This window comes from Carya illinoinensis, chromosome 4 (assembly GCF_018687715.1).
Source record: "Carya illinoinensis cultivar Pawnee chromosome 4, C.illinoinensisPawnee_v1, whole genome shotgun sequence".
Classification (NCBI taxonomy): domain Eukaryota; kingdom Viridiplantae; phylum Streptophyta; class Magnoliopsida; order Fagales; family Juglandaceae; genus Carya; species Carya illinoinensis.
This window is the reverse complement of record NC_056755.1, coordinates 9,543,919-9,558,520: the sequence shown is the minus strand read 5'-3', so window position 1 is coordinate 9,558,520 and position 14,602 is coordinate 9,543,919. Positions and strand designations below refer to the sequence as shown.

The 14,602-nt window shown below is 34.0% G+C and overlaps 1 protein-coding gene across 5 annotated transcripts; it reads right to left on the bottom strand.

The window, feature by feature from the left end:
• Positions 1-1,698: 1,698 nt before the first annotated feature.
• Positions 1,699-8,329, bottom strand: LOC122306570 (WD repeat-containing protein 44-like). 5 transcript variants are annotated; one of them, XM_043118992.1, is made up of 9 exons: positions 7,137-7,922; positions 6,214-6,578; positions 4,845-5,991; positions 4,662-4,752; positions 4,333-4,490; positions 4,179-4,230; positions 4,008-4,087; positions 3,835-3,928; positions 1,699-2,559 (listed from the first exon to the last, which is right to left on the bottom strand). In XM_043118992.1, exons 3-9 carry the CDS (start codon positions 5,820-5,822, stop codon positions 2,045-2,047), a joined length of 1,968 nt encoding a protein of 655 aa, XP_042974926.1. In that variant the 5' UTR covers positions 5,823-5,991; positions 6,214-6,578; positions 7,137-7,922; the 3' UTR covers positions 1,699-2,044. The 5 variants fall into 5 exon arrangements, with proteins under 5 accessions (XP_042974926.1, XP_042974924.1, XP_042974928.1 ...); XM_043118990.1 differs by having other exon boundaries at positions 4,845-5,875; positions 7,137-7,920; XM_043118994.1 differs by lacking the exon at positions 7,137-7,922 and adding an exon at positions 8,010-8,329 and having other exon boundaries at positions 4,845-6,578.
• Positions 8,330-14,602: the final 6,273 nt, after the last annotated feature.

Genomic DNA, 14,602 nt, shown 5'->3' with positions numbered 1-14,602 from the left:
GCATCTTATATGTCATGAACGGGGGCAGGTAACCTTGTGTTGCATGTCTCGACGCTTCAAATGTTCGTCCGATCTCAAACGGAATTTAGGGGCGTCACAACTCCCATACCAATGAACTCAAACGGTGGTAAGGAAATTACATCTTACTCTCTCTTAATATTGTTATCAGTTATTAAAAAAATATAGTATTTAAGACAAATTATATATGATAAAATTGACTCTTTACCATAATTTTAAATACCGTTTTGTTCTAGTCATTTTGGTTGAAATTTTTCATTCCAGTGTAGTGTCCAATATACCAAACCTCCTTATTCCGTATCGTTCCAAATTCTGGAACTTTCTAATCTATTTGGTCATACCGGTCAAATTCTAGCCATTTTGACCGGAATTGACATTTTCATTTCATTCTATTTTTATAAATTTTAAATTCAGATAATATTTAATTAATTATAAAATATAAAATATGTTTATATAATTTTGATTTTTTTGTAACTTTAAATATTTTCCTCATTCTCTCTCTCTCTTTTTTTTTTAAATATCATTATTTTTAATAATTTTTCTATTCTTTTATTCTTTTTCTTTATTTGTCTCTCAATCCAAATTTGCGATTTTTTAAACTTATATTCATTTTATAAATTTTTAATTTTTCTATATATATACACATATACATAATACACACTTATATATATATTTATTTTATTAATCGATAGTTTATATATATATATTTAATTAATTTTAAAACGGTATTTGAAATAATATTAATATTAAAATATTTTATTTCAATATCTTATCCTAAACGGCAACTAATATTCAAAACTGTACTCATTACACAAGTCAATACGTATTTCAACTCGATATGAGATCATGCTAACGTAGTTTTCATAGATACCTATTTATTTGGAAGGTCATAGAATTTTACTTTTAAAAGTCAGAAAAGGCTTCTGCCGTGTGATTATCAGTCCAAGTCAATTTTTTTGACATTTCTCGGAACTTTGTCAAACAAAATGAATTAGATTTAAAAGTGTTAGCATTATTTTGGAAATTTGCGATTAAATTCAATCCTCACGAGTCACGAGTCCCATTTCAATGAAACGATGAAAGTCAACACAAAATAATGCTAATGTAGCATTATTTACAACTAAATATTTAATACTTAGTTACAAATAAATTGTGATATAATTGTTATTATATCATTTTTCTTTCTGTAATCATCTTCTCGTATATTCTTAGATGCAATTTTGATAGCAAGTTAAAATAAAGTTAAAAGTTAAATAAAATAATATTTTTTAATATTATTATTATTTAGAATTTAAAAAATTTGAATTATTTATTATGTTTTATATGAAAATTTAAAAAATATGTAATAATGAAATTAGAAGAGATGAGACAAGATATTTTCAATATCCAAATTGGGCCTTAAATAATTCTCAATTAAATAAAATATAAAATAGAAATTTTCATTTGATTCCTTGTAAAAAAGATATTATTAAAAAATAATAAAATAGGATGAATAACACTTCTAGGCAGTCTAAAAATTTCAAAAAAAAAATATTAATATGCCGCTTGAGTTTACTCCTTCATTTTAACCGTTCATGTATTTAATTGTTTTTTTTACTTAATAATTAAGTAATGACTTTTAATGTATTTGTGTGTTTTTTGAAAAAAAATATTTAAATATATTAAAAATTATTAAAAAAATTGAAAAAATAAAAAGCTAAATTTGTATTTAGACGACACGCCCAGCGCAACCTAGCATTTTTCAAAATTTAATTGCATGGCCTGCCTTGGCTGAATAAAACCACGTTTGCTAGCCATTTGTAATATTCTAAATGCTCTGATGTAATACTATTGACATGATAGATATTGATATACATGTCAATATCGACGCTGTTATCCCGGCTGTTACAGCTGAGGTATAACTAGAATTTTCTAAGGAAATAGAGGAAGGTATTCATTCACCATCCATCAGAGGTGAAACTTCATAGTTTCTAAATGCTCTAGCTTGCATGCTTCCAGACGGCCAGGAGAGATCACCAGAAAACTCTTACAGCCTGACGGGAAGCCCATAGTTATGGAATGTCCGGATTGTTCCATCGCATCCAGCAGTCACAATCACCAACCCCCAAAGGTTTGATATGGCCCTGTGTTTGTGGGCATTACCGTGGTGCTGATCCTGAGATTCTTCCTCTGAAACTGGTACATCCCACAGAGGAAGTTTCTCTTCCGGCCAAGTTGCATAACCCCTGCATGAGCCATCCATAGAAAACCAATTACCCCGGCTGGAAAGCCGCTCCGAATCTTTGAACCTAGAAGTGGCCTCTTGGTCCAGTGCCTGTGAACTCCTCTGTCCTGCTCCACTGCCCGACCAAGGTATTGCAACCGTCACACCTTCGGAGAAGAAATGCTCACAAGAACGCACGGATTTTGTTCGTTTCGATGTTTGGATGCACATCCCATCATAGTTCCAGAGATAAACACGAGAGTCCTCTCCATTTGAGACTATATGCGTCCCACTCGAAGTGAAGGAAGCTGACATCTGACTTCCTGACTTTGGAAGACCTGTTTGAAATCAGTTGTAAATATTTTTAAGACAACTTCATCCAAGAATGCGAAATATACATGAATATAGAGGTAAATCAGGTAACCCCATATTTTGTTCACAAGTCGAGTGATTTTATGGATGAAATGCATATAAAGAACAGCATAAGTATTAATTTAACCCAAAAATAAAGAACTGTGCACTAAGGCATGTGTAAAGAATATCCAAGTTAAGAATATATAGCTGTAAAGGCTTATGGGAAAGCTTTGTCGTATTATGCAAGATCAATCATCTGCATGTACACAGGTATTAAAATTATGTGCATGCGCAGGACGATTTTCAAAGAATAGGGTGTGTGAATTCATTCACGCTCATATGCATGTGGAGTGCACACAAAAAGACTACATAGAAACTATATCCACACTTCATGTATGGCCAACTGAGGTACGGCACCAAACTATATATAGGTATGGTTCTCAAACTCCCAGGAACAGCAGTGCATATGAAATTCGCATTCTTTATATATGATTAATTTCTCCAATTAAAGGCAACCTCATCTAGTTCTAACATGGATCTCAAACTTCACTGATACAGCTTTCTGAACTCGGATAAAGAAACAATACTCTAGCATCACAGACAGTTGAGTCAGATCTGAAGTGTGTAATGCTGCATCAACATTTGATTCACAAGACCCCTTTAACAAGGACCAACCACAAAATCCAGATGTCCCTCATATAACATGGAAACTCGCTACGGTAAGCATAGCATAAGGAGAGGAAAAAAGTGACTAATAACTAGGACGTGATAGTGGGTATTGAAAACTGCTTCAACGACACAAATCACTTGGAACAGACTACTAAGCGTAACTCGTAACTCTGTCTCTTTTTTTAGAAGAAATAACTCTATCAATATAACATGAAAAAGATGATCGTATGAGAAGGTTTAGGATATATGATATTTTAAAAGGCAAGATGTAGGGCCAAATAAGGAAACACAATTAAATAATTATAACGTATAGAATATGATAGGGAAGTTTCGAATACATAAGCAAAGGACCATAAGTCCAATTGCAGAATTTTAGTCCTACTAGAACTGCAGATTCGACCATAGGATGATTGCAAAAACATGATCAGTCAGTCAATGTAGGGTTGATATTGCAACACACAGGAATTCAGTTCATAGTTATATTCTATCTAAGGCTGCAAGTAAAACCTAGAATATAATGGAAAGAAGAATTGGTAAAAACAAATTTTCACAGCAACAATCTCAACTCAATGATATAAAGTCAGCTCTACCTCTGTATTTCTGGACAAGATCAATGCCATCATATACTCGGAGCTTGGAGTCTTCTGATGTTATCATAACTCTTTGAGATCTTTCTTGGCAAAACTGCAGGAAGAATATGCACAAGGTAAACAAAATATGTCACAGCCAGTATCATTTTAATTACAGCAAGAGTAAAGCAGACCTGAATGCCAGTGATCTTGTTAGCTGAGGTCTTCTTTCTACCTTGAATACGTATCTGTGCATCAAGTTTTAAATGTTTGCCTATACAATCATTAGATTGAATTAGGCACTCCAGGAGGGAATTAGAAAGATTCAAAGTATACTATTGGCACCACCTAGCATAAAGCTGTACCTGATGCATCGTAGAATCGGCACGTGCCTCTAATAGAACCAACTATGAAAACCTGATTGCAGAGCAACATGAAATATGATTATTGTCATGAGCTTCAAAAGGCATAATTTAGTAACAGTTTATATGCATGAAGATCAAGATATTTAGATCATACTTTCCCATCTGGCTTGTAACATATAGCAGTTATTACATCTCGCACATCAGCCCAGTCAACAACATGCTTTTCAGATACCCGCCAAAGTCGAATTTTTCCATCTATGGAGCCACTGATGAAGTAATTTTCATCAACAGGATTGAACTGAATGCATGTCACTGGTTACAATGGGAGAGAGAGAACTATATTAATATTGCTTCACAAAATAATGCAAAGGAAATGAAGAACTAATAAATCTAGGATTATATATAAATGCTGGAGAGAATATTCGTTTGATCTGTTATCATAATGGCCACAAGATTAAAAAGAATCATTTGTCTCATATTTACCATAATCATTGTGACGGAAAACATTTAAACATTGTTTGCAACCCAATCGCCACAGACGGACAGTTTTATCCGTGGATGATGAAAGAAGACACTGTAGCAAAACATTTGGATTAGCTTCAAACATATTACAGGCTTATATTATATGAAAATATAATCATGCAAAACAACTGCCAAGAAACTCACATTTGAATGGGACCAAGACAGGTCTAACACATCACTAGAATGGCCATGAAATTCTTGTAGTGGTGACTCTTCAATGTGAAAAACCTTATCAGGAATGTCAATGGAGGCATAGCTCGTGCTTTTTCCTCCAAAAGTGGACTTGCCACCTTTCACTTTTATACCATAACTATTTATAGCCGTCATATAATTATCAGAGGCATCTTCTGATGTAACGCACCAAATACGTACAACCCCATCTTCGCCACCACTTGCAAGGTACCGGCCATCTGGACTAAACTTCATTGTCCAAATTAAGCCATTGTGTGCAGGAATCTCTTGCCCATTGTAAAGAGCAGTAAACTCCATGTACCTCTTCTTATTCTGCCACACCTTCATTCTGTTTATCTTAGGTGTTTCAGAATTTGGTTTTGATACTTTTGTTACAAATGTATCTCCTCCACCCTTACTCTTGCCGACAAAGTGTTTTAACCAATTTTTCAATCTCCTTTTACCCACATCTAAGCGGCTATATTCTTCTGAACACGCACGCACATCACTCTCTACATATTCCCGAGCAGGACTAGAAAGCCCAGCATCTTCCCCATTGAGAACTGATCCCCTCTCTCTTCTACAACAAACCAAATTTTCCTCTGCTAGATCAGTAGATGAAATACAAGAGCTTGAGAATGCTCCACTACATTGCTTAAGCCTCTCTGCTCCACTACATTGCTTAAGCCTCTCCAATCCCATCAGCTCTTGGGAGGCAGCAGCGTCCATTCCATTCTCCTCAGCACAAATCTTAGGAGAAGCAAGCTCAGATAAACCCATTCCACGTAAAAATACCTCCCGCCTTTCCTTAACGCTTACTGGTGCATTCATCCAGACACCATATTCTAAATGTATAGAACCTAACGCTTCATCTGCAACTGAATCTACAGACGAACAGCAATCTGTCGAGTCAAAGAACACGTCAATTTCTCCCTCATCAGATCTCAGCATGTCTTGTACTTGAGGCCAATATTCCACATCCAAAACCACCTTGCTCACACTCCCTACAGGCAATTAAGCAATAGTTGGACTACTTAAATATCCACTGAAGCCCCAATTTACGGACCGAGTTTTTCTCGCTAATTATGCAAGCAATATGCAACCACAGCTTGTAGTTCCACTATAAATATGTGATTACAAGCACGAGTAAGTACAAAGAACCAACGAACAAACCAAGAGACCACCAATGACAACCGTTTTTCACATGTTCTAATGCTCTAGTATATGGCTTCCGGTGTTAAGATATTAGTAAAATAGCAATATCAACACCCAAAACGCGGAAATGCTAGAATAATCAAATACAGGGAACAAAGATCAAAGCTTCAAGGTTCGAAGACTGTACCTCGGCTTCAATGCAAAGCAGCAGTGAAATTCAACTCTACGACCGACACTCCCTAAAATTGTGGCCAATGCAACACCTCAAGGTCAATTCCACAACTTTGAGCACATACAAAACAAACCCAATACTCTTCAAGTGCTTTGTATTGGGAGGTCCGCATAGAGGCATTAAGAGAGATTGGCGGAGGAAGGAAAGGTGTGGAGAGAGAAGGAAGTGCAAAAGATTATAATAAAGTCTGTGACAAGTGTCAATTAGAGGCCTTATAAAGGACCTCGAGATCTGGGTTTTGGAGTGCGCCTGGGAGACTAGAAGCCAGCGCGGTGCTCTGCAACCACTCTACTGTTGCCTTCGTTTCTAAGCCCACCAACCTATGTAACATAAAAGAAATTCATTAATATCCGATGCCCAGTTGAAAGGTTAAATACAAACTTAAATTTCATAAGCCCATAGCACAAAAGTTTATAGAAAACCAAAAGAGACAACTTGATCGGTAATCAATTCACGCACACAAATCTTAAAGATCCAAGTGCCAATTTTTTATTTATTTTTATATATCTACCTAAAGTTCAGAAGACCCAGGTAAGGAATCGAAAAAATAAATCGAAGTTTTAAGGCCCAGTTGAGGAAATGTAGAAATAAAGGTTAGTTTTTATAAATCCAACAGGAAAACATTTAAAATTAGAACGAAATTTACAAACACAATTGAGCATGTAGAAAGAAGACTACAAGATGAGAACCCCAAATCGAAAAAAAAAAAAGATAAAAAAAAACTCGGCTCAAGTTAAAATTACAAAAGAAATTTTGTTTATTACTCCTACCATAAATCTGTGTCTTCGGGAAGTTGAATAAAGAGTTGGAATTGGCCAAGAAAAAGAAGAGGGAAGGACTGAAGTAGTGTAGCAGTCATAATGAGGTGAGAAGCTTACAGTTGGCTCTGATGAAATTTTATGAAGCTTTTAATTTCTAAGAAGCATTCACGGCAATCGAAACGAAATAACAAACTTAAAGGAGAAAACGAACCAGAGACAGCGTGTGAGCGAAACAAGTCCACTGTTACTATTTATATTCGATGCTAATAGACTAGCCAGCCAGAGGGCCCAGAACTACAGCTACTGTTGTTACCATTTTGAAACAAAGTAACAGAGACAAGGAAGAGAGAGAGAGAGCTAGTGGTAGGGTGAACATTTGTCTTTGGGCTATAGGTCTTAATTGTGGGAGTAATTGTTTTAGCTGGGCTCTCTCTCTCTCTCTCTCTCTCACTGGGCAGAGGGGAATGAGTTCTTGTATCAATATTTCTTGGGTTTTGTGTTGTGGGTGTATTTTTTGGCTTCAAAAACTAGAGGCTGTAAACCGATCTCTGGTTCTGACTTTCTTCTCTTATGGTCTTGTTTTTGTTTTGTTTTGCATTTCATTACTGTGTTGTTAGCGAACAGTTTCCCTGATTTTCGGGGCTTTTGTTGGAAAATAACCCCAAAGACAACAGTGTGAAAGATCGCTTTCAATAACATTGGCCCTTGGGTTCTGGAATTTGTATTCACACACACAAGGAGATCGAGAGGCATGAATTAGATCACGTAGCTAGTAGTAGCCCTTTTCCATCACTTAGGAACTTTCGTCTGCCCTCAGATCCTCTCACATCCAATCCTGTTTAGCTCCTTTCTGTAAAAAGGGTTTCTTTCACAGAAAAAGGTTAAAATTTTGAAAACAGGTTTGTCTTGTTTTGGTAAAATTCTTCAAAAGCGATATAAATGCCATACAAAGGACTGCATTGCTCAAGACCTGATAGAAGAGAAACTCACGTGACCCCAAGTCATCAACGGAGAAGACAGAGAACCCTCTGGCGACATCAGGGGTGGTATCTTTACCATTGAAACGAAATGAGAGCTCAGCACGACGCTCTCTCTCTCTCTCTCTCTCTCTCTCTCGTACTCAAATTACAGAGTACTTGCTGTCTGATGTCGGAGATCTCCTTTGGGACCTGTTTTTGTTTTGGTTTTCTTAGAACTCCTTAGTACGGACAGTTCAATGTTAATGGGCGTGGTTGAAGAGTGAGCGGTGCAGGAAACGAGGGTCTGCTTGTACGGAGTGAGTGCGTTTTCGTTACGCAGTCATGAAAGGGAGAGAGAGAGAGAGAGATAGGTGGAAAAAGAGAATGATAAGATGGATCATAAGTCTACCGTATCATTAATTGTCAATTCCTACTGTGTATATAAATTTGAGTAATCAGGGCTGAGCAGCCCTTTCCCGTATGTTTTTTTCGATAAAAGGGCATTTCTATAAAATAACGATGCTTTAATATATACTAGTAGTTTGGCAACGTCCGAGGGACGTTCGCCCAATGTATAAAAATATTATTTTTAAGAATTAATATTATTTTTATTAAGAAAAAAATTTTGATTAATAATGTAATGTTTTTAGAAAAAAAAAATATAATTTCTAACATCAAATAGTAAGATAAACTTAAATCAGTTTTAAAGCATTTAGAATTGAAAAAACGAACCTTGAATCAAAACTGTGCAGCACAGGAGATAAATCGTTAACAGTAAAGCAACGTGTAGAGCACGTTTTCTTAATTTAATAAAACGATTATTTTTTTTTGTGATATAATTTTTATAAGATATTATTATTTGATTTTAATGTTTCATAATGAATTTAAATTGATAAATAAATAATATTTTATTGGATAATTGTATTTGTAAATGTAGTTGGTAAATAGATTTAAACTTAATTATTTTACATTTCTCTTTATTTATATAAGGAATGAATAGAAATTTTAAATCACTTATATAAATTATAATTTATATAAAATATCATATATATAATAGAATATAGAATATATATTTATATAATTTATATAGATATATATATATATCTATATAAATATCTAATATACCTCCTAAATAAATGATCATTAATACATGGGTTATAGGCTACATAAATTTTAATAACTATGAATTTATTCATAAGTGATTTGGGAGAGAGATTAAAAAAATAAGAACTTTTAAGAAGAGAGAGAGTCACTTTAATTTATTCATGTAACTAACGACGTTAGTTTTAACGGTAAAACAACAAAAACCGTTAAATCAACAAAATTCCGTTAGATAGCCACTTTATATATATAAAGGTATATATTTTTTATAAATTAATATAAACCATGTCTTTTATTTCATTTAAAATATGGATTGTAAAAAAAATTGTGTTTATAATTTTTTATATACTTTTGTTGGCACCGGTGTCACACTCAAACCAACGAAATAAAGGCTCAAATTTTTGTTCAAACGTGACAGCGTTGAGGGGGAGTCACTTTAGAAAGTGAGTTGAGGTAAAAATAAGTTGAAATAAAAATTAAAAATTAAATAAAATATTATTTTTTAATATTATTATTATTTTAAAATTTAAAAAAATTAAATTATTTATTATATTTTGTATAGAAATTTAAAAAATTGTAATGATTAAATAAGATGAATTGATATAAATTTTAAAGACTTTATATCTAAATCAGGCCTTATTATATTTACATGGCTCAAGTGGGACAAATGAGCCTTATTATATTTAATGTCATCTATATATATGCTATTTTGGATATTAATATTTCAACAACAATATTAAATATTATATGACCCGCTTCATATGTTTATTGTTCTTCCACTTTAGTAGAATTTGATCCTACAATCATGATTCAAATGTTGATCTCAACCGTCGACTTCGTACCATCTTGATGGAATACCTGCATCTAAAGCATATTCCTCATTGATGAACTTGCTGAGGAAAATCGACGCGAAAGAAGTGGATTGATGTTGAATTGTGGCGAGTAAGAGTAAGAAAAGAACATTTCAAATTTATTATGAATGCTAAAATCTCGTTAAAGTCATGTGTTTCACGAGTAGCGCTAGTACTTATGTATATATCAATGCAAATATATTTTTCGTTAACGTTATGTGTTTGGACTTGAATCTAGTGGTCGCTTTAACCCATGTGAGTCTAAATGCATGAGAAAATTATATATGGAAGAGGTGTAACACCCGATGATCATTGATCTTATTTTAAACTTCTATTTTTTCTAAAGGTTAATAGTCTTATAATCTGATCAACTTGTGAGATCAACAGAAGGTCACCAGGTCATGACCTAAAAAAGAGAGTCTAATTGACCAAAAAGAAAGAGAGATTGTATCTCTAGTGTGAAGTACTTCGATCTCCACGTACGTGGCAAGTGGCAAAGGCATTTGTTTTCACTTCCAAAAGATATATGCTCAATTTCACCGAAGAACAACAAATAGGTTCAGAAGAAAGTGCAGCCCGAGAGTAGAATAAAGTAGAAAGCAATTGCATGCATAACTTTTTCATAGTTTGAGGCAGGGGTGTCAAATCGTGTTAATGGGTCGTATTCGTGTCGTGTCAAAATATGTATATTATACTATATAGATCAACCCTAATCCGACCTGTTAAGTTTATCGTGTTAAAATTTCAAACCTAAACATGACCCATTAACATAAAGGGTCATGTCATGTCAACTCGTTTTGACCTATTAGTAAATATTACGAAATATGTTAACACGATACAATATGACCCGTTTCAAACTGTTTATGTAAATGGGTTGAATATGCACAAAATTAACTCATTTGACCTGATTAAATTTAGTAAAATTTTATATAAATATTAAAATCACAATATCTACAAAAATTATAAAACTAACTACAAGTCCAAAATTACAATTTAGATAATAAAAATATCGAAATTGAAATTTTAATAATTTTACTTTTAGGTATAAGGGTATAATTGTAATTTTAACTTTCTTAATGTGTCAAAACGGGTTGACCCGTTATCAACCCGTTAAGCAATCGTGTCTTAACGGGTCAACCATTTTTAACCAAAACCCGTTAAGACCAAATTCTAACCCGCTATTATCGTGTCGTGTTCGTATAGAATTAACGGGTAATGTAACATATTAAACTCCTAGTTTGAGGTCTCATGATGCTATATAGCATAACTCAAGCCTAATCATGTCAGGCTACCAAGGGAGCTGGGATCTAAAATCAATACTTGTCTAAAAAACTTAAAGTAATGAGAATGAGTGGATTTAATTATTTGTATTAGATTTTTAACATTAATCCGCCTCACGTGTGAGTAAGACTTATTCTCAATGAATGGATCCAATATGTGAAATATTTAATTAAATGAGATATAGTATAGTGTTAGAGTTCGAATTCAAGACCTCTATACTAATACTATATGAAAACAACACTTGTCCAAATAGGTTAAGTTGAAAGGCATATGTAGATTTAATTATTTTATTATATTCTTAACATTATGATCTATCAATATTAGCAAATTTTGCATTTATCTCAGCAGAAACTATATATGTAGTTTTTGTTCTGAACTGGGGATCAATCACTGAGCCCATTTCAACTAATCTAACCATGATCATACCTCAAGTACTATATATTGCTTGTTTGACATATTAATTATTACGAACTCACACGCCTATAGTTTACCATCGATGATATTCAACTTTAATGACTTACAAAGCAAATAAGGAAAAGAAGAGGCAACATGTAACCAACATTCTCATATAGAATCCAAGATTTGTCCTTGAAGTCTTGTATGAAAACAAACAAATATATATAAGAGTCCCGCACAAGAGAGATCATGACTACTGAGATCAGATGCGCATGAGCAAGATTGTAACAATTAGACAAACATTTCTAATCCCACAACTGCAGTACTTCTCGGGAAATGAATGTGCAGAACTAAATGAAAACTCGGTTAATTATATGAAATCAAAATGCATAACAAAATAAAAGGTAAGCGTACGTGATCGATGTTGGGCGACTAGGAATCAGACACTCGTCCATGAATATCAGATTCATAAAACAAATGCTAGGATTTGGAGACTAACCTCAAAGAGCGGTAACCTTAATTTGGTCGTTGGCAAACAAAAAAACCCGAACCCTGCAAGTAGAGCCAATCCCCAGTACTATGATTGTGCCTGAGAGAGAGAGAGAGAGAGAGAGAGAGAGAGAGAGAGAGAGAGAGAGAGAGAGAGAGAGAGAGAGGGCCGGTATGAATTAAGAATAAAGCAGTGATCAACTCGATCGTAGAAAATATATGTATATTGTCAATAATTTTAGTAGATATAGAGCTTTTTGAGCCACCTAAGCACTAAGCACCATGCAAGCGCCATTAGTGGCAGCTAGCATATCTCGGGTCAATCTTCCCTCGATTTCCTGTCAACAGAAGCCAAAAGGTGCACGCTCATTATTTTTATTACTAGCAGTTGATTAGCCTCGCGATCGTCCCGGCGTGTGCATGAGGCTGTAGCGCGGCCTGCATGCACAATTAAACTAATTTAGCGGTAGACGCATTTAACTATGGCTTTTAAATAACATGAAAAGGAAGTCTACAATATACCTATATGCATGCATGCAATTAAGCTCATACACATCCACACACATAGTGCTTTGATGCTAACGATAATTAAAATATATAATGCTTCTTAGATTTTATTGAAGACATGATTTTAATTACTAGCTAGATATAGAGCAATGCATATTAATTAAACTAGATGTTCAATGACTAAGTAGCTCTCAAGGAATTCCTACAAACTTTGTTGCCTTTAAAAGGAAGTACATAACTATATTAAACATGCTTTCATCATGTCTGTGAACGATATTGCAAATAGTTGGTGCTCATGAAGAAGATAACACACACATAAATATAGAAAATACTTTAACTACAAAGGGATTATATAAAAATAAACTTACAAATTTATATTTTTAATATGATGTGTAAGATTGTAAAGTTACTTTTATTATATATATATATATATATATGATTTAAAAAAAAGACCCACACTCACATGCCCTCTGGTTACTATCATTGGAGTTTTGACTTTTGCATTTAGCACATTCTCCCACGTCGTCCCCCACCCATTTACTAGTTAGCACAGATCGCCCAAGTGTCGCATATATGCTTATCTCGTTCCCCTTCCTAAAGTGGACCGTGCACGCATTGAGGACCTTAGAAATTTTGATGCCTCTGATTTGATATTCATTCTTTCATCACTAGAGATTAACTCCTAATTAATTCATCACTAGAGATCATTATGCACACACACATATATATATATATACACACACACATATTCTCGAGATACGTCGATTGCCAATTAATTACTTAAATCATCATTTTGACAGAATCATGATTTATTTTCATGATGAGCTCTGTCTTTTGCAATTTAAACGCCATCGCCTCAAAATTTTGGAAAGAAAAGATTTAAGCAAAGATCTGATTGCACCAAAAAAATCCCAGCGGAATTTATGTTGGCCTACCTCTTACGCAAAATCTTTGGTGGGAATGCATCCTCAAATCCCTATAGATCCAGCTTTGTCCTCCACGAACTGTCACGCGGATTTTTTTTTTTTCTAAATCTGAAAGATACTCTATTACTCTCCTATATAGCACGTAGAGGATTTGTGTGTTCCCTCTACACAAATACTCATAAGTATATATTCTAAAAAATCATAGAATTCAAAGAATATGTTAATTGGAAGTACTGGGATTTAAAAAAAAAAGGAATGGGATCGAAAAAATTGATTTTTTTGTAAATGAAACCGGATTGATTAACTGGATAACTGGTTTTGAGTTGAAATTTCTAAAACTGAAACTGGTTAAGTTCGGGTCAGGTCGGAAATGTCACTACTTCTCAAACTGGGTCGGACTAGGTGAACAATCTAATGATCATAACCTCATGCAAACCAAGATTTATTAAACATTCCACGGCTCTATATTTATTTTTTCAAAATATCATGAAAACATTAATGTGGTACCACAATTATTATATATAAATGCTGTGAAGTCCATAATTTTATGTGTTTATCTATCTCAATACTCCAAACTATATAGTTTGATTAAGAGTTGATGTAAAAGATTCAAATCCCCGTTTTGAAAAGCTCCTCAAAGAATATCGATCCATCCCGCCTAGGGTTAGAAACCATTTTCTTTCCATGGAAATGCAGTTGAAACGATGCAGGCATACCAATTAAGGGCTTTATGATGTGACAAGTCGATCGAGGACGTAAAATTAGTATTAATTGGGACAAAAGGGGACATGATTCCCGCAAGTGATATAATGAACTGTGTATAGTACTGAAAGATACACATGCTATCTTCAAAACAAATGTGCTTTGCATTTCTTCCTGTAATTGACCATGCATATAGGCTTAAATTCAAAATCAAAAATTAAATTCGATGTAATGGGCGTACGTGGCACGTACATATTGGTTCATGATTGTCTCAAGGTATGTATACATACATACATACATACATATATATAATCAGCTTGGGTAGTAATATTCGATTGCTCCAAAAAGTTTTTGGAAAAAGGTTCTTTGAA